Raw genomic sequence first — 21,263 nt, forward strand, 5'->3', positions numbered from 1 at the left:
ATGCTAGATCGGATCCGCTAGATGTGTCGACGTCAAAGGACGTGCCTCGTGGGTCGTGGCCCGCCTTATTATGCCTCTGATTGGCTTACTCTGATATTGTAACCTAACCCTAACCAATCCCCACTCCCCACGCCTAAACCTAACCACCTCTAGCAGATCCGATTTAGGATCTACCTGAAAACAGGCCATTCGGTAATTTCCGTGAGAAGCGTACAAGAACGTCATGATGTCATTCTCGGAGAACCCCAACCCCTTTCTCTTCGGAAAAGACAATCGGCCATTTTAAGTTTATCAGTCGTCATTTCACATCTCAGGACGGAGAGTTAGGAATTAATTTCACCATATTTCTTTTCTAACTGTGGTGGAGAATTGTCTACTATAAACTGAAACTCTTCCTAATATCAAAAACAAGTAAATCCCAGTGTTGAGTTGTTGCACCTCAATGTAGCTAGAGGAAATGGCTGTGGAAAGCATGACTGTCCATCCAAACTCCCCAACTACCAACCACGAACACAACAGTCTCCTGACTGACGAAAGGTCGAGTAAATCTACAATCATATTTAAATGAAATTCTTTATCTGTCCTGTGCAAAGTAATAAGTATATGTATACAGAAGGCTATGTAAACAGATAGCCTAGTAAAACAGTAAGTAAAGGTATATGAAGGTATATTGATAATATAAAGGTAAATGCTTAAGAAAAGTGTCATTATTTAAATATTTTATAATCACTATTTGCTCTGGAAGTGCACTTGCGAGTCAAACTCTTTTTTAAATAAAAAACATTAATATTACAAAACAAGAATTAGACAATGTAATCACATAACAAATAAAACGTAACAGTAGCCTAATTCAACTTCATAAATTTGATGAAGCATATGAAAAATGCATACGCATGAAACTAGCAAGGCACATCCGGGGCAATGACTCATTAAAAATTATAACAAAAGGTGATCTTCAAAGTTTTGCAGTATTTTTATGGCTTCCATGTTTGTTTGTTTTACAAATTTAAATTATTGGACAAAGTATTTTATTTCATTATCATTATTATTAATTACAGAAGATATGTAGTATATTTTTCAGGTGAAATAAGACCCCAATAAGATATATTTTTTAATGATTACGATAGGAATACTGGGTCTTGCGAGTCAAACTCGGGGGCTCATTTTACCCTCTGTATTCCCCATTCGGCAACTTCCGTGACAAGCGTACAAGAACGTTATTCGTCATGATGTCATCATCGGAAAACCCCGCCCACTTTCTCTTAGGAGAAGACAGTCGGCCATTTTAAGTTTATCAGTCGTCATTTCACATCGCTACTGTAGGACGGAGAACGTCAGGACTCAATTTCATCATATTTCTCTTACAACTGTGGTGGAGAATTGCCTACTATGAACTGAAACTCTTCCTAAAATCAAAAACAAGTAGATCCCAGTGTCGAGTTGTAATTTTTTGCACCTCAATGTAGCTAGAGGAAATGGCTGTGGAAAGCATGACTGTCCATCCAAACTCCCCAACTACCAACCACGAACACAACAGTCTCCTGACTGACGAAAGGTCGAGTAATTCTACAATCATATTTAAATGAAATTATTTATTTGTCCTGTGCTTTTACACAAAAAGCCCGGGGTTTCTTTTTTTTCTGTCAGAGGGATTAAACTCGCCTTTTTCTGGAAAACGAGTGCAGAGGTAAAGAACGCCATGTTGACACGACTCCGCCAACTGGGACGCCAAATAGCACTTGGGATAATAACGTTGTTATTCCCTGTATTTTATTACGTTATCACAATCAACGATCAATCGACTCAAGCCAACTTGTCTGAAGAAAAAAAGACGAGATTGAAACAGCTGATTAATCAAACTTTCACCGCCTTTTAACGGTTATAAAGCATCGGTTAATTTCTTGCCCATTGTTAAGAACACTTAACTAATTTACTTTAATTAAATTAAGTGTGTGTATGATAACAATTACTTCTAATGCCGCAGATGCCAAAAAACATCGTCTTTTGCTAACGACGGGCCTAACTTCAGGCTAACTTAGCAACATGGCTAATGTTGCCAACGAATACAATTGGCACGAGAGAGAGGCTAAGCTAACGGCTAATGTTTTTTTGCTAATGGTAATTTTGACGTTTCAAATCGCTGCATCGTTGAATTAAACATGGCGTTTACTAATATTGTGAGACCAGCTTGGTGAATGTTGATCAATCAGTATGGGCTACTAACTGTTAAAGTATCTTATAATCAAAGCAACGTGTCGCTCAATTAACGGTAGCTAGCTTTAACGTTAACTTACGCACTTAGAAATAGTAGTCGAGTCGTCGTCTTTCTGCCTAAATAACACTCGTTAGAAAGCTTATTTTAGCTCCCGATCCCCCTGACATGATTGGGATTTCTTCCCCTCAAGTCTCAAATTCTAGCTATCTTCAAATAATGAGTTTTTTTGTAACGTTGCCGACTAATCAGTTTTGTAGCGTGTTACTGTAATTTAGCCATCTATTTTAAACGCGTTTATGCAGCCTGATGTCATGGATATTTGTCTAACCTATCACTTTTATTCACAGTCGTGCCCACACTGACTCGTCCCAAACATCCACCAAAGTCCCCAGAAAATGTGTAAAACGTCTGCAAAGCATCCCAGAAGTGTTTCAAGTCAAACACAAAGTTCCCTTTTTTCCACAGTCCCCAGTTGGCAAGTGTGCTGTATTTAACTCAGTTGGCCCCATTTCCAAGTCCCACAGACCCCAGTAGTGTCCCTAAAAGATTAGGGGAAAAAACTTTTTTTCAATGGTTTTGAGTGCAAAATGTGAAGGAAACCTGTCACAGTAAGTATTCCCCATTTTAATCATGGCCCTTTGCTTCTAGAACTATTGAGTTATGGACTCACCCAATAAGCTAATAATGTACCATAATGCATAGTAAATCCTTTGATTCAATCATCCTTAATAGACCAGATTAATCATGTGCTCTGTTGAACTTTCAGGATTTCTCACAGTTGTCTGCTTGTTGTTCAGAGACGTTAACCATTAGTTTGATATATAGTTAATGGATATAATTGGAAACTTTTTTGGCATATTTTACATGGGTGACGCGTCACAGACCTGAATTCTACTGCACTTAGCAGTACATTGGTACTTGTGTGGGGTCTAATAACAGTTTTTCCTCTCACAGGTCTATTGAGCCAAAATGTGTGTTGGTAAACTATTAACATGTAAGTTTACACTGACCTCTCAATTTTTGACTGAGCATAGAGAAGTCTGGATGGTATTTGTTTGCATTGTAAGTTTTTCCTTAAATTGGGACATTGTTGGCAGCAGGTGATGTGTGTATAGTATCTCGACAGGCCAGAGAGGCCATCAGCTTCTGCCTGTAGTGAATCCCAGCCACTCCCTATTCATAAAAACCTGCTTCCATAATACAGTGAAATCCCTGTGCTATGATTGAGAGGCCTCCATTGTGACAGGAGAGTTATCCTTGTGACAGGTCTGTGGGCCTGACTCTCACAGGTTTTAATTAACAGGCCAGCTTCATCGCCCATACCAATTGTGAGGTAGAGGAGTGACTTGGCTGTTGAATTTTTTGGGTTTGGATTTAAAGCTGATAACTGGTGCAGGACAAAGAACCTTTTTGAGTTTAGCAAAGTATTTGAGGCAGGGAGATAAAAAGTTGACAAGCTCTTTACATTTTAAGCTATTTTGAGGGAAAATACTGAATTTGATACTGAGCTTTGGAGCGAAGTTGCATATAGAATGACAGAGGAAAGTTGGTAAAAGTAACTGAGATTCTTTTTCAGGGAGAGCATAATTTATTTTGGATTTCATTCCGTCTTTTGTTCCAGAGCAAAACCAAATGAGCCCAAACATGAAGACAGATTTAGTTGCTTGTTCCAGATTGTGTTCTATATCAAACCGCAGATAACGAGAGTTTGTTCATGGAGCAAATCTGGGTTTTATACCCATTCTCTATTCTAAAAAACAACAACCGGTTTACTAAATTATCTGGATAACTTTGCTGCATAAGACCTGTAACTCCCTTAAATCTGGATCTTCTCCAGGCAAAGTTACCCAGAGTAAATTCACCTCTTGAAGCAGAGCCCTGATGGTTTTTCAGTCTCTGCAGTGGCTTCAGACTCATTAAAAATATTTTCTTAAGTTAACAACCTCTAATAGGACTTCCCTACAATGTAAAAATGATGATTTTACAAAAGTAGTTTACTTTGAATTGGTTTTCGTTTAGTTCCAAGGATGAAATGAAGTGATGAATGCACTGGTAGTTGGAAACACGGCTCTGTATGGTCATTAATGTATTGCTTTGCAGACGAACACTTTGTTCAGAGATACAGCGATGAAGCACAGATTACTAAGGCTGATTATTGTGCTCACCCCGGAGGGAGGTGCTTAGATAAAACTGGCACCTCTTCTCAGAAAATGATGGCCGGAAGGAAAGGAAAACATGGTACGTGCTAATTTTAATGCTAACATTTTTCATTGCTGTTGAGCTTGTTAAACTAACGTCCCCCCAACTTGGCCACAGCCCCCAGTCGCTGCAGGAACAGGCCTGCATGTGATCCATGTCAATTAGGATCTCATGGTCCTGCCTGGGCAGTTGACCACAGTCACAACACAGCAGTCATTTCTTGTCAGTCCCTCAAATACTGCAGTAAAGTTTGGGATCCACCCAGCCTTGGACATTTTGTGGGTTTGACCATTAGCGTGTGTAGGTGTGCTTCAAAACCCTATGCCAGAAGGATGATTTGTAACTAACTATTTGAAATAAAAATGACATATGACACTTGTGTAGGTAGACCTGATGTGACAAGAAAATGAAAATTCCATGGTTTCATATGATGTGGTAAAATCCAATCAGAAAGGCGTTGAAGTGTTTTTGACTCAGCTTGCCACCTGTAGAAAGACTTTTTTTAAAGTTTGCCTTGAGTTGTTTTCAGTGCAGGTAATGCATGTGAAGCAGTGACATTTGTGCATAATATTAACTCAGAAATTAATTGTATTGACTTATTTTCATGTGGCAGCTTGTTTAGCTGATGACATTGACAGTCAGGTGTGTAAGCCAAACTGAAGGCATTCTTTATAGCCCCACTGCGGTGGATTTTCTGTTATTGTTCTTTTGCTTATTTAGATGTTTTTTTGTACTAGTAAGATTATCAGGGTTCGTACTTAGTCTTAATAGTTTGAAAAATGCTTAATTTACTAACAAATAGACAATCTTGCATTTTATGCCCCCCTGACATGAATCACCAATCGTAGTACACAGTGTTTGTCTCGCCAACAGTGTATCGAGAGTTTTTTCTAAGATTCAAAATACATAGCCTTGTAATCCTGTGGAAATGATGCAACTCTAAAGTGGCTGTATTTGAAAAACTGAATAAAATAAATAAAAACAGCGGGCTAGGATTGCCTCTACACGGCTCTCACAGACCGTTCCCCAGTTCGTGAAATACCTAAATTGTTGTGCATGCATGCATGCGGCCGGACCGACCTTCAAAACAAAGAACAGAGAATCTCAGAGGGTGGATGGAGGAAGGGTGACTTCGTTCTCTGCTCAGGATGCCTTACTCCACTATTTCTTTACACAGCAAATATTGCTTGCTGCTATATTTATGTTTTGAATGTTGAGTATAGCCCTTTAACAGTGGCGCTGCCTAAATTAGAAATCCTTAAACTATAGACTTAATGTCAACCTTATCAAGCCTCTGTACTCGTTTTCGTATCTGTGACCGCTAAAAACAAACAATCTGTCGGTTTTTTTAATCATCACAATGTCAACGTGCGAGAAACAATCGCGAAAGACTGCAATATTGCACTCAGGCAATTTTTTTTGTTAGTTTAAAGAGTATCTGTAGAAACTTGCACTTTTAAAATGTAACTATTATTTCTTGAAATTTTTTTTAATGCAACAAGTTAATTAGTATTTTAGCAGTATACGAACCGCAGCCAAAAGGTAGAGCTGAGTATATTTTTTATATGTTTATTAATGGGAAATATCATTATCGCGAAAATTAACAACGTCCTTGCATATTTTCCTCATGATGTGCAATTTAAAAATTTTTAAATGTCCCAAAACTTAGGATGTGGCTGAGCCACATCCCATGAGAAGATGACATATGTAACTTCCCGCCTTGTGTGTTCTTTACATATACAGGCCAGAGGATGGAGAGCTGGAGGAGGGTGAGCTGGAAGATGATGGGGGAGATGTGGAGGAGGTGGAGATTGGTGGAGGTACGTCTGCAGCAGCAGCAGCAGGAACAGGAGGAGGAGGAGGAGGAGGTGGTGGCGTAGACGGCGGTGATGAAGCAGGCGGAGGAGGTGAGGCGGGAGGAGAAGAGGCTGGGGAGAGGCCTCGGCGAAGTAAGGAGCGCCACGCCAGCAGCAATTCGGACGATGAGCGATCCCACCGTCGCAAGAGGAAGAGGAAGAAGGAGAGAGAGCGAGAAAGGGAGAAGAGGAGGGCCAAGAAAAAACGCAAATCCAAACACAAAGTAAGATTAACTATCGAACTGAAATAGACCCACGTAGTTATTTACACCCTTCTGTCTTGATTTAAAAAGTATAAACCTGTGTCTGTCTACCACCTTTTCTCTGAATATATTTCCCTCTCTCTCTCTCTCTCTCTCTCTCAGCGTCATGCATCCTCTGATGACGACCACTCAGACTTCAGTGACGACTCTGACTACAGTCCCAGTGAGAAGAGGAAGTACAGAGAGTACAGTCCACAGTACCCCCCTCCTGTAAGTCTAAAGAACGAACATCCCTCACTCTCACAATCTCTATAAATGTATCTCAATCCAATGTTTCTTATGTAACGTTCAGTAATGCCGATATGTCAATATGCAATAAAGTTTTGTGTAAAGTCAAATCACCTGATGCGTATCTTCGTCTATAGCCTCATGGGGGCTACGGCGGCTCAAAGAAGGGCCCCTACATGAAGATGGAAAAGCAGAGCTACGGGGGCTACGATGACTTTGAAGAGGACAACTTTGAGGGAGAGGAAGAGGAGGACATTGGGGATGAGGACTATGACGACTTCACCAAGGAGCTCAACCAGTACCGCAAGGCCAAGGAGGGAGGAGGCGGCCGCGGGCGAGGTGGGTCCACGGCAGCCGGGTTAAAGCTGTCGAAGTTGAAAAATAGACTCGGTATGTTGCACATTCTACTTCATGTTCAATATTTGCCCAGCTGAGATTTAATCCAGTTCTCAGTGAGATAAAGTGACTAAACTGGGATACACCAGATGGCAGAGTTACATTTATGCCAGATGTTGTGGAAAGGTCCTCTGTCTGTACTTATTTGTTTATTTAGGCATAATATTATACTTCACTGACCTTAAGGAAAGTAAACCAGCTTTAAAAAAAAAAAAATGTGCCACTGTGTGACAAAACTTTGTAAGAGCATGTTTTTAACTATTTGATCACATTTATGGACAGACAAATAGTTTATCTATTTACTGAACTGTTGGAGATAGCTTACAGCTTTTCAAAACAGACTCTGCAGGGGTGCAGTGTGTGAAAAAGCCGAGGAGGAGGAGGAGGGGAAGAGGAGGAAGCAGAGGAAGAGGAGGTCGAGGAGGAGTTGGAGTTGGTGGTGGAGGAGGAGGAGGAGGAGGAGGAAAGATGGGAGGAGACAACGACGATGGAGAGGGCTATGGAGAAGACATGGAGGTGAGGGTTAGAATTCATGAAACCTTTTGTCTATTTGCTTTGGTCAAAGTCCAGGAAGTAATTTGTTCTTCTCTTGTTGTATTTTGTGTATTTGCACAGTTGTTTAAATATATTTCACATGGAAAAATTCCAGGGAATAAAAGAAAATTGGAGCCGTCAATTTCCTTTTTATTTTTATGTGAACAAATAGTTTATTCTGTGTTAAACAAACGAGGAACATCTGTAGAGACTGTGGATTATCCCCTTTTGCTGTCAAGCACTGACAAATCAAGCCTGTTGGTGGTCTTAAGAAGAGTGATTATTTCATAAATGGAATGATACTCTGAATAACTAATTATCCTTGTTAACAAATTTTAAGTCCTTTGCTGTGTTCTCACCCCCCCCACCCCCCTCCAATAAAATAAAACCTAGAGCAATAATTATAACTGACCCTCTAACCACACCACAACAGACTTTAACTATTCACATGTCAGATGTAATTCAGGAAAACAAGCTGCATTACTTTTAAGATGATGCTGAAGTAGAGCTGGGCAATATATCGATACTATATCGATATCGTGATATGAGACTAGATATCGTCTTAGATTTTGGATGGGCTGCATTACAGTAAAGTTTTGTCATTTTCTGACCTTACCAGACTGTTGTAACTGTTCTATTATTTGCCTTTACCCACTTAGTCATTATAGCCTCATTACTGATGATTATTTATGAAAAATCTCATTGTGTAAATATTTTGTGAAAGCACCAATAGTCAACACTACAATATCGTATCGATATCGAGGTATTTGGTCAAAAATATCGTGATATTTGATTTTCTCCATATCGCCCAGCCCTATGCTGAAGTTGTATTCTCTGAAGCCTTGTGCAAGTGACGCTCATTAAGTGACACATGTTAAATCTGTCCCTACAGTATGGAGATGATGACTACGACAACATGGGGGGTGGTGGTGGTGGTGGTGGTGGTGGTGGTGATGATGACTACGATGACTACTCGAAAGAACTTAATCAGTACAAAAAGTCCAGAGGCAGAGGTGAGTTTGCACCTCAGTTATTTTTCCAATTTTGTGTGTGTGTGTTCTTGAAGAAAAGTCTACACCAGAGGTCTTCAACAGGGGGTCCGGGACCCATAGGGGGTCCTCAGAGTTAAAAAAACAAACAAACAAACAAACAAAAATGTCTTAACATGAATCCAACCTATTATTAAATAAATAAATCAGCCTATTTGTGGAAATCTATAGGTAAGGTAGTCACTAAGGTAGCTATCCACATACACAGATTGAAACATGATTTATAAAATCATGCAAACAACCATTATTTTAATAGTTTATTCCATGTACTCAAGTATGTATAAAGGCTTTAGGCCGTCCACACGTTATTGTAGGCCCAGTTTGATATGCAACTTGATTTTATACAATAGGCTTTATGTAGTAGGGGGTCCCTGATCCTACTCTCTTTTCAGTTATGGGGTCCTTGGCTTAAAAAACATTGAAGACCCCTGGTCTACACAGTACCTTCAGTTTACGTCCTTTTAGAGCAAGAACAGACTTACTGTCTGTGCCTGACAGTGTTGACCATCTATGTCGCCCAAAAATTCACTTGCTCTTTCTTCAATTTCTGCTCCAGGAGGTAAAGGTGGCCGCGGACGAGGGAGGGGTAAAGGAGGGCGGGGTATGCTCAGAGGAGGAAGGGGTCGAAACCGCGGGAGAGGAAGAGGTGACATGGGGAATGAGGACGACAACAACGGGGACATGGACAACGGGGTAAGGCTTCTGTAATGCTGTCATCTGTCAGCCCAATCAGCTGCTTCACTCTGGTTCCCTCAGGACAAATTCCTTAATATTTATTGGACTTGAGGAATAAAATGTCACTTCTCCTTCTTAATTACTGCTTGACGCTCTTTCCTTCTGTGTATGTGCCGGTTTCTGCGTATTTAGGACGGAGGTGTGGGAGGTGATGGACCTGGACCAGGACCAGGGAGGAGAAATCACAATGAGAAGCACCAGGATAAGAAAGGAAAGGCCATCTGCAAGTACTACATCGAGGGACGATGCACCTGGGTAAGATCGCACAGATGTTGCAGAGTCACAGTTTGGACTGTATGACGAGGTTTTGTGATTTTAGACCCTTTTTTTGAATGCTACACGTTCACTGGCTGCTTTCCAAAAGCATTTCTTCATTGAAATATATATTTTTTTGCGTTTTTCAGTGGCTTTTCTAAATCGCCAATGCTCAATAGAGATTCACAGTAAATTCAGAAAACTTTTTCTTAATTTTAAAGGTTTTTAGGACCTTGGATGTGTTACAGATTCCCCCCAAAAGGCAGAATTTTGAAGTTGTTTGCAACCCAGTTTTAGTCAACACATTAAAACAGCTTCAAATGGCCTCAGGAACCACCATGGTCTAATAAATGGTTAAATTCAAATGGAAATTGGGCAGCAGTGAACTGAAGCAAGATATCATGAATGAGTTAAGGCTGGTAAAACCCTGGAGGCAAATTTCTACATTTAATAAGACGACACAGAAATGAAGTAAAATGTTGTTTATTTTATCCTCTCTGGTCTATAAGTAATCTATAGGCAGCTCTCTCTCATGTCGGACATTCAGATTTCATTATGGCATTTTCAATCACCAGGGGGACCACTGCAACTTCAGCCATGACATCGAGCTGCCCAAGAAGAAGGAGCTGTGCAAGTTCTACATCACTGGATTCTGTGCCCGAGCCGACCACTGTCCTTACATGCATGATATCCTTCACTAGTGACCACACAGAGAGAGTCTTTATTAGTACAAGGGAATTATGGGTATATTAAAGCTGACCCTTTTTAAAGGTGCAATATGTAATATTGTGTGTAATACTGGCAGCTAGCGGTTAAAATAGTTACTGCAGAACAAATTCAAAATACTGGAGAGTCGTTTCCCCCGCCCCCTCCTGCCCAGACTCGAAGTTCACAGAGGTTGCCAGGCTGAGACCGCAGCATTCACAACAATGTTGCTAGACGCTTTTCTCACATAGCCAGACATTACTTCACAGCACAGCAGAGTAGCTAACGTTAGATGCTAGTCTCACATAGCCAGACATTACTCCACAGCACAGCGTAGCTAACGTTAGATTCTGGCTATATTGACAAGTCATAAAAGCCCGTGCTCATTCGGGGGCTCTGTAAAATTACAGTATGAACCGCTAAAAACACAACAACCTCACCGTCCTCTCCACACGCCAGTCAGGCACACTTCCTCGGCTTAGAATTACAATACGAAACGCTAAAAATACCACTAGCTACCTTGCCGACGGAACACACTTCATTGGCTTAGAATTACGGCAACAATCGCTAAACACACTGCAAACTCACAGTCCTCTCTTCCCGATTTACAGCCCCCCTCTCGTGGCTTAAAATAACTTACCGTTGTCGGCTCCAGCCGCTGAAGAGGCTACATGCTGTAAACAGCCATGGGCTTGCCTGGTCCCCCGGTAACGTTAGCAGTAAGCAGGGTTAGCAAGGCAGCGTTAGCCAGGAACAGTCGGGATCACTTTACTGTCTCAATTGTTTTTGCAAGTAACCAACTCCGGTACTCTAGCTATATAATTCAATGTGAGTACACAAATGTTGAAATGACAAAAAATGCCCCTAGTAGCTGTGATAAATTAGCCTGAAGCTAATGCTTACCGGTTCAGGAGGAAATAAGCCAATTCTGCGTCCTTTTGGGCTCTAAGCTGTCTCCATCTTTCAAATACATCTCCAATATTTACCAGGGGGTTGTTACGTCTCTGGTCACGCAACTGTTTTTTTTAGGTCGGGTAGAATCTATCTCCATTGATCCTGTTTGTTTGTTTGCTGCTTTCATGGCTGTACTACCGTTACAGCTGTAGCGTGCTGTGTTTACGTTTTTACAGGTATATCTGGCAACCCGGCCTGGCTGTCAAACTGGGCCGTTGATAACAACACACAGATCAAAACATAAACAGAAATTCCGTCACGGAATGTAAATTTCAAAAAGAAAAAATACTGAAATTAGCATTGTTGTCAGAAAAGATAGTATTTCAGTTTAACATGTTTCCTTAATATCTGATGAGGCATTGGTGTCATTTTTGGATTTATTACAGTACAAATATTACATATTGGACCTTTAACAGTATGAAGTTACATCATGCAAATTCCACCTAACTGAAAAGATGATAGGTTTGCATTCATTTCAGAATTCAGTTGAGGTCATCCAGAAAATGGGGTCCGTTTCAGTTTTGTGTCCAGTTTTTTTGTGAGTGTCTCTCCTTGACCCCCATTCTACGTGAATTCCCCTGTAAGCTGTTCCACACCACAGGGAACTGTGTCAACGGCGACGAATGCATGTTCTCCCATGATGCCCTCAACGATGACACCCAGGACCTGCTCAACAAGGTAATTCTCTCGCCTATTTTCTGTTAACTCTGTAGATCTTTAAAAGGTCTGAAAAATATTTATTAGTAGTATTATATGTATGTCCAGTTTCTTTAAAGGTAAAAAATACAGTGAAGCCTTACCTTACCTTTTGATTAATACAATTTGCTGGGTGAAATTGTTTAAGTTCACCAACAGAAACCATGTTTGATAGAGCTGGGACGATATGCTTTTGTCCCGATTTGATTCTTTCACGATACATGGGTGCCGATTTGATTTGTATTGTGATTTTCATTTATTGCGATTCCATAGTATTGAAAATTGCGATTTTCTTTTCCTTCTTTAACAAAAACAAAAGTTGAATAATACACTTCCAGAGACAATATATCATGAGACATTTCTGAAAACTGATTGTTTTCTAAGAAGAATGAACATCACACGTCAGTTTATTTCATTTGTAAAGAAGAACATAATATGTATCTTCTGCTTTTGGTCTGTTTTGCTGGAATCGGATATGATGTAGTCACCTTTGGCGGTACAGTGTAAACAGAAAATATTTAGGTGAATCATTGGTAAAAAAAATTAAATAATTATTCTTATGTTTGTTTTATGTTGGTATTATTCTAGGAAAAAGAATCGATTTGAAAAGATTTTCAATTTGCATTTATAATGATTTTATAAATGCTTAAGAAAACATTTCAGATAAACTTGTTTGTTTTTTAGATGCTGGAAGAGGATGCGGAGGCCGGAGCGGAGGATGAGAAGGAGGTGGAGGAGCTGAAGAAGCAGGGGATCAACCCTCTCCCCAAACCCCCTCCTGGAGTTGGCCTCCTCCCCACGCCTCCTCGGCCTGTTCCTCTAGAAACCAACACAGGTTCTGGGGATTTTGGCGGGCCTGCGCCGGGTGACTTTGGGGGGCTTTCTGCGCCTAACCAGGGGCCCATTTCTAACAAAGGTCCCCCAGGACCAGGACCTATTCCTGGGCCTAACCCCTGTGCTGGTCCCCCTCTCCATGGCCCTGATGGAAGTCCCTTCCAAGGCGGGCCCCCAAATCCCAGTGGCCCTCCTCCCCACATGGGCCCCCCACCTCCTTGTGGTGGAGGGGGAGGTGGCATGGGGAAGAAGATCCCCTCACTGTTTGAGATTAAAGTTCAGCCAACGGGACAGCTGGCTCATAAACTGGCTGTCAGGTAAGAAGTCCGAAAACAAACCAACATTAAGAATAAAAGATAATCTTTTATTATTCACATCTGTAGAAAATGCAGCTGGGGATCTTATCAAAGATGTTTAGGCTTGCTCCTGTACCAAGTATGGCAGCAGTTTAAGCCAGTTGTAAAGCCTACAGGAGTGTTAAAGGGTGGCTCTAAAGCCTACAGGTGATGAGTGTTTATTACTCAAAAGATAGATTTTCAGTGGAGTACTCCTTTTTTAATGTAACCAAAAACTAAATTACAAAAATTATAGTGCATATCGATAGCACTACTAAAATACCTTTTACTATAGTGTAATTATAGTACAAGGTAAAAGGAAAATAACTTTTGTTGCATTGAGCACTACAAAATGGTACCAGGATCAGTAGATGGTTTAATGAAGTGACTGTACATGTAATGTACCAACTCAAAAAAGTGGATTTAGTGATTAGTTGATCTTTAACTTCTCCTGATTTGTCCCTGGAAAGTCTCTTTGCAATCCACTTGGTGAATCCTAACTCCTGCTCTCCCTCCTGTCAGAGGCCAGACTCCCAGTGGCAACCAGGGTCAGACTGCAGCACCTGGACCCCAAGGGGCCCCTGGTGCCCCTCCCCCTTGCTTCCCTGCTCCCCCAGGCATGATGCCCCCTGACATGCAGAACATGGGACCCAACCTTGGGATGAACCAGGGGCCCCCCAACATGGGCCCCGGCGGACCGCCCATGATGGGAGGATTTGCGTCTGGTGACGGTCCTCCACATGGAGGTGCTATGCCTCCAGGTCCTCCTCCGGGCGGAGGAAACTTCTTCAATAACTTCTTCAATCAGCAGGACAGTATGCAGATGGAGGGAGTGGTGCAAGAAGGTGAGAGTCAATTTACCTTTTTAAATTTTTCAAGTTCCAAAAATCAAAGTTATTGTTTCTGTACTGACACTCGCTGTTCCCTGTCAGGTGACAACTACCAGGGTTTCGCCGGTATGGACGAGAGAGGAGGAGCGGGGAACGTTGGTCATCAGTCGGGTGGCAGTCAAGACAGCTCTGCTAATGGATCGTCAGCCAATCAAGGAGGGATTTCTGTGCCGGACTTCCTGCCTCCAGCGCAGCGCGTCCTGTTCATGAGGATCCAACAGAAGCAGCAGGAAGAAGAGGAAAGAGCTCGCAGGATGGCCGAGGGAGGAGCAGAGAAGAGTAGAGACACGGAAGGTAGAGGAAAAGCATCTGCACCTGTTTGTGTATTAGTCATACCTTTGTTAGGCTGTGTTCAGACTGCCTGCGTCGGCCGTCCGACAGGTCTTTCCATTCATTTTGAATGGGGTTAGTGCGTTTAGGCTGCGGCGGGGGTTGCCGCAGAGGGACACTAAAAAAACAAAAAAAAAAAACACAAGCGCTGAACTACATGGGAGTTTGTGTAATAGCTGAATGTTTCCTGCAACAACAAAGCACTCGCTATGTGTCTCTCTCTCTCTCTCTCTCTCTCTCTCTCTCTCTCTCCCTTCCTTGTGAAATAAAGCTGCCTTCAAGTGCGGTCGGAAACGTCGAAATCTATAAACGATCGGGAAAAAACGGTAGGGGTGTGACAAGACACCGAGCTCATGAGACAAGACGAGACACGAGATCGAGACGAGATTTTAACACTATTTTAAAGAAAACTTCAATGAAGAAATAAGACTGGAAAAATAGTCCTTTATTCAATCAAACGTCACTAAATGAAAAACGAGCACCGAAAGGTTTTGCCACAAACTCCGATAACTGGCTTCTCTCCTGTATAACTAACTGTTACTTATTCGATCTGTACGGTGGAGAGAGTCTCTTCACTCAGAGAACAAGGTTACAGCGTAACGAAGCGTTTTCTGGCAGTACTTGAGACCAAATGTTTTGTACTTGAATTTGTCATTGTACAGTAGATATAGAGAAATAAAGCTTATTTTACTATTGTTTCACATTGATTAGGTTCTAAAGCAGAAATAAATCACCATCAAACACTCAACAGATGATTTTTGTGAAGAAAGATGCTCTTTTCTCCTCCTCTGCATTTTATTTATTGCAGCAGTAAACAAGGAAGTAGGCTACTCTAGTATCGATTTATGTCCATTATAGGACGAAGGGAGAACATTTCTCCGCTTCCCGACTCATTTTAAAAAAGGACAGAGGAAGAGAGTGATCTGCGCGCAACAGTAAACTGGAGAGAGAGAGAGAGAGAGAGACTAGAGTCTCTCAAAATCTGATGAAAATCTTTTAAACTGACCTTTGTTGATCTGAAATGAAGACAGATTCAGCAACTGCACGGCCTATTTCTCTCTTAAAGTGTTTTCAGAAACATGTTTCGGTGAACTATTTTAGTCCAATATGAGATCGTATTCTGAACGGTCGCCATGACAGTCTGGCTTTGAATTTCCAGAGAAAACAAACCCATGTGACGCGTTCGTCCAATCAGCTGCCGGTTTTCATTTCTTGGGCAACAATACAGAGTAGCGCCGCCTGCTGCTATGGAGACGTATTACGTTTCTCAAGTCGGTGTCGCCTCAGTGTGTCCCGAGGCAGTTTTTTGGACCTCGGGGACGCGACTGATCGTTTCCACTGGCTTTTCTGCCGAGGGTCGGCCGTCTGGTTGGTGTGTAAGCACCTTTACAGGCAGCTTTTTTTCTTCTGCTCCCCTTCTGCAAAAGTTAACTCTAAGTCAACTTTGGAGAACGGGCGGGGAGGATCTTCTATGCTAGTTTCGAGGTCAAAGTCGGAATCATCCGTCATGCTGGCTGCTGCAGTAATTGTGAAATATAAAGTCTACTTGTGCTTTGTTGGGGGGCTTAAGAACAAAACGGGACGTCACAAAAATTGACCGTTTCATTGACACACACCCCCGCCGCACCACCCTGCGGCAAATTGCCGCTTTTCTTGGTGTTAATTTGCCCCTTTATATATTAATGCAGTGTCCTTCGCATAATTTATTTTTAAATTTCTTTTAAAAAAATCCCCTTTCCATATATTTCTCCTCCTACAACACTGAATATTCAGAGGGATTCGTCAGCAAGGTTGTACAAACACTAGATTCATGTCAACAAGAGTTGAGAGAATGTTTGTTAATTCAATGGCCTAGTTCACAGTAATGTGAATAATGTCAATAAAATAAGCCGCAAAATAAATATTTCACTGCTATATCTACTAGATGTGTGCACAATGTGAAAATGATCCCATTCAAATGTTTGACTCTCTCATGCTGATGGCTTCTCAACAGTCAACAGAAACCTCAAATATGACGCCTTTTTAAAGATTCATTCGAGGTTAATCAGATGTGTGTCTGATGTAGTGAAGTGTATATTTGGGTTTTTGACCTTTCCAGAGATTAACACTCAAACATGTGCGTCCTTTCCTAGGTGACTCAGGGAACTGGTACTCCAGTGAGGATGAGGATGGCGGAGGTAGCGTGACCTCCATCTTGAAGACGCTCCGTCAGCAGACCAAGGCTCCTCAAAAATCTGACACCCCCCCGAGCGACCCTCGCCTCCAGAAGGCCCCCCCTGCCGGCGCTCCGGCTCGGCCAGCAGACCCCCGCTTGGCTCGGGACCCACGCCTGGCACGTGCTGCGGATCCGGCCGACTCCGCCCACTCAATGCCCGCTCTGTCTTCCTCTGGGCCGCCTGCGGACCCCAGGTTAGCCCGCCTAACTACTGCTGGTTCCGCGGGATCCACCTCCCACTCGCATCCTGCTCCTAAACCAGAGCCTCCCCTCGTCTACAAGCCCCCGCCGCTTACAACCCCGGCAGTGGAGGAGGAGGAGACGGAGCGGGTGCTACGGGACAAGCCGGTGCCGATTCCTCTGGACCCGCTCATGGGTATGGCTCTGAGAGACCCACGCTCACAGCTGCAGCAGTTCAGCCACATCAAGAAGGATATCGTTCTCCACATGCCGGCCTTCGCCAAAGCCATCGCCTGGTCTCCTGAGGACCTTCTTCCTCTCCCCATACCCAAGCAGGACCTTCTTCCTCTCCCACCAGGCATCCCTCCTGTCTCCTCCGTAGACCCACGTCTGTCCCGCACTCAGCCGCCGCTCCAAACGTCGCTCCCTCACTCACAGCCGCCTCCTGTCCAGCCTCCTCCCTCCTCCTTGGAACCCCCTGCTCCTTCTTCCTCCACCTCCTCCCTCCCAGACTTTGAACTCCTTTCTCGTATCCTGAAGACTGTCAACTCCAGCCCGTCCCAGACTCCCTCCCCTCCTCTCTTAACCGCCCCTATTGCCCCCATGTCGCTGCTGGGTCCACCTCCCCCCATGCCTATGCCCCCCCCACCGGCAGAAAAGCCCGTTGACCCCCGTATGTCCCGTAAAGTCCTCTCAGACCCACGTCTCCAGCCCCAGAAGTCAGCACTTAAGCAGCCATCCGACGCTGTGCCTCCTCCTGTCTCCTCTACCTCTCCAGCAACAACATCTAGCTCCTCTCCCCCTACCATTGCCCCCTATGACCCCAGGCTGCTCTCCTCAGGTGGGGCAGGCCGCGGTGTGGGCGCCGGGGCACCAGGGGGAGCCAGCGTGCTGAGCAACATCAGTCTGTATGACCCGCGGACTAACAAACCAGGCAGCCCTGGTACCAGCAGCGGCTCTAACAACTCCCCCAGCTCAGCCAGCACAGAGTCCAAACCCAGTGACCCCCCAGCAAGTAAACCGAAGTCCAAGGAGCCCCTGTTTGTTCGGAAGTCTGCGTTGGACCAACCAGAGCCGGAAAAAAGTGCAGAGCAAGGAACCGATCGATACAACAGCTATAACAGGCCCCGGCCTAAGCCTGCACCGTCGCCCAACTCCGCGGCCCAGGGAGGGCCCGCTGCAGCAGCCGCCGCCGGCGCAGGCCAGGGGGCTCCTGGAGCTGCTGGCGATCAGGGGCCCGCAGGTGTCCACAACCTACCAGTGTCCTCTTTATTTGGTGTGGTGAAGCAGGCGGCCAAGCCAGGCGGGACGGGCAGCCCCTTTGGAGGCAACAGTCCGGTGCAGTCTGACCAGGCGACCACGGAGCAGGACAACGCCTCGCTGAAGGACGTTTTCAAAGGCTTTGACCCCACAGCCTCGCCCTTCTGCCAGTGACCCCCACCCCCCACCACCCCCGACCATTGAACCCTAAAGCCCATCATGTGGTCGGCCGATGGCTCGTTTTAACATTTTTGGACACTGAACAGATCAGTGAAAAGGAGAAAGAAAAGCGCACTGAGGCAACTGCCTGTAAGACTGGTTGACAGACTTTTGTGAACAAACTGATGTCACACGATATGTTACACACACACACACACACACACACACACACACACACACACACACACACTCTTTACCACAGTGTTGCAGATTCAGATTATATAAAAGACTCTTGGGTTATGGGAAGGGTTTAAAGTTAAATCTCTAAAGCTCTATTTTAAACAAACATATTGATGAATAAATAAATGTATTCTCTTCTTCTCAATGCTTAAAGAAAACAGTTATTCAGACAGCAGCAAAAACACATTTATATGAAATGAACGTTTTAGCTTTTTTTCAAATTCATTTCAGTTCCTTAATTTTCTCCTCACCTTTAAACTGGTTGATGTGCTTGTCTGTATTTTTGGGCTGTCAGAGTTGACAATGCTCTTGGGAACAGATGAAAGGCCAGGAATTTTTCCCAACAAAATATTGCTTATTTGTGGTGTTTTGTGATTAAAAGAACGGCACTGACTGAACGGCAACTCCTTTAACACTGTTGCCCATCTGAAACAAATGACCCTCTGCCTTTATATCTCTTTAACCCCTGTCCAAAAGTTTTGTCAAACTATAGCATACATATTTTCATTACAACTCACCATGTCACATTTGCTGCTTTAACAGTTGCAAATACCTAAACTTAAATTTATATTCTGCGTTCTTTTTGTATTTATTTTTCTACTTTGCACTGTCAGTTTGTGTCCTCCGAGGGCTGTATTCATGTTTTTAACGACTGTAGCTCCTACAGCTGTTCATATACGGTTTTATTTCAGGTATTTAGCTCTTACCCAAAACGGGTAACTGCCGGTACAGGAAGTGACTTGTTGTCTTTCAGTACGGCCTCTCTAACCACTACGCCACTGTTGTTAAATTTTTTTTTTCTTCGGCAGTCCTTTTGCTACAGGGAGAAAAGGCTTTCATGTGAAAATTTTGTTTAATCTTTCTGTAAAAAAATGGAGAGTTCATAACTGACAGCTTCTGTAGCTTTAAGGTAGAAAAGATGGAAAATAACCCCACGTCCCTTTACAGTGACAGATTTTTAGCTTTATACCATAGCATCCGTAGAGGACATTAAACAGGTTAGTGTTTTTTTTCCCTGCTGAAAGGGTTGCCTTAAAGGTGCAACCTGTAATTAGTCAGCCCCGGTTGGTTAATAAGAATAGGACACTTTGATTCACTGATTCAGAATTCACCATCTAGCCTTTAGTTTTTTTTTATTAGTTTTTATTTTGATTTTATTAACTAATTTGTTAAGAATGGTTAAAAAAAAAAAAAAAAAAAAAAACAGCACAGGACTGCAGATTTCTGAGAGTGGCTGGTGGAACAGAATCATTTGCAGCCTCACAGCATCAATTTATAAGCGTTTGGCTTTAGTGGCTGCTGACAGTGTGACAATCCTAAACTAGACTTGGACCTACAAATCAATTAATGCATGAATCTCGCGTTGACCTGCGCAGGTGCTCCCTCTACGGTCAGTCTGAGCGCTGCATAAAGAAAACCTTTTCATTCAAATGTCAGATCTTAACATTACCTGTGTTTCAAAACCAATATTCAACACAGGCTTTTTCTTGCAGCTAAAGAAGGGCACACGATGAGTCTTTACATCTTTTCTCCAGAACTTCTCTTCATAGTTTCTACCCCTTTACCATGAATAGTTGAATTCAGAAATCAAGTGCAGCGTCTGAATCAGTCTGAGGATAAGCGGTTATTCCCGTTTTGCCCGATTTAATTGCCAGGCTTGTTTTGAAAATCTTTAAACGTGGGGTCACTGTCACTGAGGAGCTTCCTAGAAGTTCCAGACTTCCAGAAGGTGTCAGGATTGCCGTCGACCGTCTTGTGTATAAATGTTGATCATTTTAATTTATTTTTTTATACTTGGGTAAATATACTATCTCATTTCACATTTTTGAACAGAATCATTTTATATTTCAGAAATATGCGATTGCCACTCACATCAGTGGGACGTAGGCAGCCTGTGACAGTGTGAAGAGAGGAGAAAGACATATTTTTTTTATTTGGTTTTGTGTGTAGAGATTCAAAGTAACAAAAGATTCACTATTGCCCCCTCCTGTCAGGCCATGAAAAAGCCTGTTAGTAGGCGGAGTGTCAGCAATGGCAAGCGTGAAATTGTTGATTTGTTCTTTCCTCATGGCTTTGTTGTTTGTTTTCACTTTTTTTTTTCTTCCTATGTAAATTTGACCATTATCCTGTCTTTGGAGGAATGGAGTTTTCTAACTGTACACTGTAGGTTGTTAAAGTATTTAAATAAAGTTGATAAATGATCAACCAGTTAAATCTAATTTACCTGAGTTCATTTATTTAGTTTATATTTATGAAGCAATTTTGTTACCTAAATAAATAAATATGCTCCGTCCTCTGGCGTCATCCTCAGACTAAACATTACTTGACCCCCCCCCCCCATACTTTCAGTCAGAATCTAAGAAGTTATTTCCATCTTCTATCCATACAGTTTTCTGCAATAAATGGAACAGCCTCACATTGACGCTAGTGTGTCTATATACTATAATCCAGTTATGTTTACAGTCTGTTGACAGCAGAAACTGCTAAAGTAAAAGCTGTCATGTCTGTCATCATACCAGGTGAAAAATAAACTCATTTTGTTTGATTTTGTTCCCTTGTCATGTAAAACAATGCAGTTTAAATGGGACTGCGTAGGGTTAGTATTTCCTGTGTTTTTTAATACACCACTAATGCTTATTTTAAACTACTAAGAGAACCAGAGGGGTGGGGTTTAGTAAATCAGGACTATTCTGGCGTCTTGACTCCGTGGTCACTGAATTGACCTTTCTTTAATG

At 42.7% G+C, this 21,263-nt stretch overlaps 1 protein-coding gene across 1 annotated transcript; it reads left to right on the top strand.

Annotated features, from left to right (window-relative positions):
• Positions 1 to 1,257: 1,257 nt before the first annotated feature.
• Positions 1,258 to 20,747, top strand: zc3h4 (zinc finger CCCH-type containing 4). Its single transcript, XM_039780767.1, has 14 exons — positions 1,258 to 1,555; positions 6,158 to 6,494; positions 6,636 to 6,743; positions 6,899 to 7,155; positions 7,535 to 7,673; positions 8,584 to 8,704; positions 9,297 to 9,433; positions 9,608 to 9,730; positions 10,306 to 10,417; positions 11,958 to 12,067; positions 12,770 to 13,236; positions 13,777 to 14,099; positions 14,187 to 14,438; positions 16,607 to 20,747. Exons 1-14 carry the CDS (start codon positions 1,476 to 1,478, stop codon positions 18,301 to 18,303), a joined length of 4,263 nt encoding a protein of 1,420 aa, XP_039636701.1. The 5' UTR covers positions 1,258 to 1,475; the 3' UTR covers positions 18,304 to 20,747.
• Positions 20,748 to 21,263: the final 516 nt, after the last annotated feature.

The sequence above is a fragment of the Perca fluviatilis genome, chromosome 2 (assembly GCF_010015445.1).
Source record: "Perca fluviatilis chromosome 2, GENO_Pfluv_1.0, whole genome shotgun sequence".
In the NCBI taxonomy this organism is placed as follows: Eukaryota; Metazoa; Chordata; class Actinopteri; order Perciformes; family Percidae; genus Perca; species Perca fluviatilis.